General features: G+C 45.5%; 1 protein-coding gene across 2 annotated transcripts in view; it reads right to left on the reverse strand.

The window, feature by feature from the left end:
* LOC119349039 (probable peptidyl-tRNA hydrolase 2) overlaps positions 1 to 4610 on the reverse strand; it is a 7339-nt gene extending 2729 nt beyond the window's left edge. The window contains exons 1-9 of one of the 2 annotated variants that reach the window (XM_037617047.1): positions 4497 to 4610; positions 4178 to 4384; positions 3491 to 3551; positions 3144 to 3180; positions 2250 to 2327; positions 2084 to 2156; positions 1457 to 1496; positions 1176 to 1242; positions 592 to 950 (exon numbers count right to left, since the gene is read on the reverse strand). In XM_037617047.1, coding sequence (XP_037472944.1) covers positions 1193 to 1242; positions 1457 to 1496; positions 2084 to 2156; positions 2250 to 2327; positions 3144 to 3180; positions 3491 to 3551; positions 4178 to 4384; positions 4497 to 4544 — 594 coding nt within the window. In that variant the 5' untranslated portion in view covers positions 4545 to 4610 and the 3' untranslated portion in view covers positions 592 to 950; positions 1176 to 1192. Of the gene's footprint in view, positions 1 to 591; positions 951 to 1175; positions 1243 to 1456; positions 1497 to 2083; positions 2157 to 2249; positions 2328 to 3143; positions 3181 to 3490; positions 3552 to 4177; positions 4385 to 4496 lie in introns of those variants that run through there. The other variant, XM_037617049.1, reaches the window with a different exon arrangement.
* Between the last annotated feature and the right edge of the window lie 15 nt (positions 4611 to 4625).

Genomic DNA, 4625 nt, shown 5'->3' on the forward strand with positions numbered 1-4625 from the left:
GGAGGCGAATCGGGAGCCGCCGCCGCCGCGGTGGGACGGAATGGGGGAGGCGAGGTCGCGGAAGAAGGGCGACTGGCGCGCCGCGCGGCCGCCCCGACGCGCGGCGGCGGGGGTGCGGGAGGAGGAGGGGGAGGCCATGTGGGCGCGGGCGGCGCGGGGGTTGAGGGTTTGGACTCGGAGGCGGGCGGGCGGGCGGGCTGGGTGGGTGTCCGTTGCCGAGCGGATCGATCGGGTGGATGCCTGCCCCGTGGTGGCGGTGGTATGCTTTTATTGGGCCGCGCCCGTCCCGTAACTTGCGAGGCTGGCAAAGGGCGAGGTCCGGCCCGAATCCATCCGAGTTAATTTCGAAATCCTGGCAGAATACTTCACGCTCACGATTTTTTCTTTTTTTTAGCTTCAAGCTCACGACTCGTGTCAGAACGAAAACAAAAAAACCTTGATGTTCACGACGAAGGGAAGGACAAGATCAAAGCTTACACACAAATTTGGAGCAGAGGTTGCAACACAAAACAGTCCAGGAATCCTGCCGTCTAGCGGAGATGCCACGAGTGGTTGAGAAGACAGGGCAACCAAGTAGTACCATGGGAAGAGTATAAGCACATGTCCGACGTTTCCTCTTGGGCACACGCACACGGTGCAAGCGATCCATTACTTTTACTTGGGGGGAGAAGATAACCTAGTTTGAGATTACAAGTGCTTGTTCGGTGTCGCGGAAAGGACAAAAAAGAAAAAGAAAGCTGTGTTGCACTATCGTCATCATCGTCATCATCAAGTAGGTAAAAAAGAAAGTAATCGCGGGCGGTGGGATTTTAAACCAAGCACTAGAGTCTGCAGAGCTGGGTCAGAAGAATCGAGCAATGCATGAGGAACGGGTGCAGCGAAGGGATCCTGGCCTTCAACTGCGATCCAACAAACATAGTCTTTTCCAGGATGGGACTACAGTGGATGTTCTGCAGTCAGATGAAGAGAAAAAAATCAGAGTTAGCAGACTAGTTATCAGAAGCAATACCAAGATGCAACTTGCATCACCAACACTCTGGCTACTGCCTGGTCTTGCAGGGACTCTAAAACTTGGTGAATATTCATGAATCACGAGCGTTCAAAATTCATAAGATAGAAGGAACTATATGTTTGGAAGGGGAGGAACATCAGGAACAACTGAGGAATAGACTAACCATGTCCGAGATGCAGCTCACAGTAAGCGCAATTTCCCAGTAACTGAATCTATGTCTGCTTTCCTCCCTGCACCACAACGCCAAACAGAAAAGTATTACTAGGCTTCATGGGATATCAGTTTGATAACTACTATCACTCTATCAGTAGCACATACTCTATAAAGAACCAGAGGACCACCACTCTTGGAACAGAATTAGCACAAGGTGAGAAATTTTGAACTCGTGAAAAAATCGGAGTAGCTAAGAGAATAAAACAGCATACTTCTGATTGAGAAACTAACCTGGCCCTACTGCAAGAACTGTCTTAGACCCAGCCAGTACCTACAAAGAGAATAAGAATTGGTAACGGTCATTTCATCAGGCTAAATGAGATTAGAATCAAGAATGATAGTTGGTAATGATCAGGGTAAATGGGATCACAATCATTTGGTATATACATAGAAAACTGCCTTTTTCTAACTTTAGTTCAGCAATAACTGCTACTCCATCTCAACTATTTATTTGTTACTTTAATACTTATGCTGTAGCATCTCTCATCTCAACTATTTATTTGTTTGGCGTTCAAAGAGAGATGCTACAGCATAAGTATTAACAAGAATTAAATCTATGAATTTGAATTGTTGGCCTATAACATATGCATCAATATTAACACCCTGAAGGATAGCTCTGGCCCAAAATTTGGTCAACAAAGTGCATTATGTCAGTAAGAAATTTATCCTAATCACAATTAATCAAGAGTTATTGAGATTCAGACATTCATTATCACTTTGATACGCTGAATGGTCAGAAGGACGTTTAGCAATTGGTCTCAAAGGGCTATTTTTACAGGCAGCAGATAAGCAACTTGTCCTCCCAAAGAAACCCCAGCACAGATGAAATATATTTGTAGGCAAAAGCATAAAACAAACCTGTGTGCGGCCTGCATCTGCAACAATAAAAGTTGGGATACCTCGATGTTCTGCAGTTTCCTTTATCCTGTTCCTGATGATACACAAGTGGGAAAAGAAAGCGCTACATCATAATCCAGTAAATATTTTTCAAAGAAATATACGCCCTGGAAGAGATATGGCATACATTTCCTGTTGATTCTTGCATGTCAGAACAATCTTAGCTTGTCCGAACTGCTCCCATTGTCTCAAAAGAATCCGGTTGCTGCAAGGGGTATAGCAGATGAATCATGAATGATTCTGGAAACACAAAACTCAATTGTGCAAAACATCGGACCATGCAAAGTAGGCATACAGCTCCTTAACACTGACACCTTAATCTTGCTAGAGCTTTAGGAATTAGGATTCTTACAATTTGAACTTTATGGACAATAAGATAGTTCTTTGTTTTCATAAGAAAGTAGTATATGAGATAGTCCTGATAAAGAAGACCACTAATTAAAGGCCAGCCTATTGTGATTAATCAATCACTTCCCTTTCCAGTCCACTTAGACATCCTTTACTTAAAAAATCTTTAACTTGTCTCTATGTGCATCACTTGTTTTTTTTTAAAGGCTTGCTTTCACTGAAAACATAATCAACAACAAAAGTGGGACTTCCTTTAAAGATTATGCTCTTGGGACTCATCTGATCAATGATGGAATACTTACCGTACCCATTTTAAGTTTATAACTCCAAGTTGAGTATAATAACCACTTATGCACTAGACTCCGGTTTGCGAGCCTTTGATGAAAAATAAGTGTGACACTGACTCCCATGGAGAAATACAGTCAACAACCTGGCATAGTACTAAAACTGTGTATAAATTTCGAACTTCATACAGTATGTATTACTCCCTCCGATCCATATTACTTGTCGCTCAAACAGATGTATCTAGACGTAGTATGGATCGGAAGGAGTAGCATTTCTAATAATGTCAAACCACCCTACTTGTCCCTAGGCAGGCTAAAAGTCCGTGGAAATATCTACATCCTTTAACTAGAGCTACCTAATGAAGCAAGATGGCAAACTGCATTAGCACCTTGCCAACAGATCCGCATACAAGCCAGTTGCCGCATCTGCAAAGCAAATAAATTGCAATGAATTAAAAGCATGACAGATGTACATTGGCTACAGATTTTACTGAGTAGTCAGTGCACCAAAAAATAACACAGCTATCTACAGAATTCTTAATTCACTATAGTACACAGACGGCTTAAACTAGAGTTGTTCTGGCTAGAATTTGGTTGTTTACCGAATTGTGCAAGCAATCACCAATCAGTTGTATTTGAGCAAAGTACGATAGTCTTCAGGTTGGGATAAATCAAACAGAACGAGATGTACCAAGCAACAAATGCTCACACTAAGAGCTCAGGAAATGGAACTTACGGGCACATTGAGACGCTATTTTACCAGCCCCCATCTTAAGATCCTGACGCACAACTAAAACCTGCAAACAGCAGTGCCGAAACTCAGTACAAGTTCAAATATAAAAGCATGGTATTCGAACAGAAAACCAAGAGTACTAGTAAACACTGCCTAAGTGATTAGTATACTACACTCTTGTAAATATGTCAATCAGCCACATCCTCCTCCTCCTCCTTACATGCGAGACCATCTGATAATGTTGGCAAAACCTATATCCTGTACTAGTCATTCATTGACTCCAACTTCACAGATTTAAATGCGCGAGGTGCTGCTCCCCCACAGACAACTCCGACTTCTGCCTGAGGCAAAGCTCAGCCGAGAGCCGAGACAGAGCAAAGGGTGTGCCATGGAGCGTGAGAACTACTCCCTCCGCTCTGATTTACTCGTCGTGGTTTTAGTTCAAATTTGAACTAAAACCACGACGAGTAAATCAGAACGGAGGGAGTATGTTTCAGCATGATGAGATAATCTAGTTTGTTGATCAGTAGCAATGGGCAGGTGTTTGGCTAGTATATCCTCACCTACGAATTCATGTAGAAAAATAACAGAACACATGAGAACTGAGTGCTAGGTCGTTTCGGATCAGCGGATGGGATAAAATCATGTGGATGGCGCACTGTCAGTATAACAAGGCGAGGTTCAGCTTACCATCTTGAGCTCTTCGCCTGGTGCTGGGGCGGTGGACGAACCGGCGGCCGCCCGCTTGGAGCCCCGTGGCGCCGGGGCAGACGGGAGGCTGAACCTAGGCCTCCAGGAGGAGGAGAGGTCGAGGAGGAGGCCGAGGAGGAACCCGATGGCCAGGCCCGGGAGGAAGTTGGCCGGGCGGATGCCCGCCGCGAGCCACGGCTCCTCGTCCTGCCAAGGGGGAAACAGAAAAGAGGGTTAGGGTTCAGAAGCGGAGTCGCGGGGACTGGTGGCAGCATCAGCGGGGACGGACGCCGGAGTCCGGTGGGTGCGCGGCGCTCACCTTCCTCTTGCCGCCGTGGTTGGGGTTTCGCCGCGGCGGAGCAGCCATGGATTGGACTTGGAGGAGGCAGAGCGGAGAGGCAGTGCTGTGTTGAACTGAACTGTTTTTTTTAGGGTTTTTTTTTTTGAG

Source organism: Triticum dicoccoides, chromosome 1B, assembly GCF_002162155.2.
Source record: "Triticum dicoccoides isolate Atlit2015 ecotype Zavitan chromosome 1B, WEW_v2.0, whole genome shotgun sequence".
NCBI lineage: Eukaryota > Viridiplantae > Streptophyta > Magnoliopsida > Poales > Poaceae > Triticum > Triticum dicoccoides.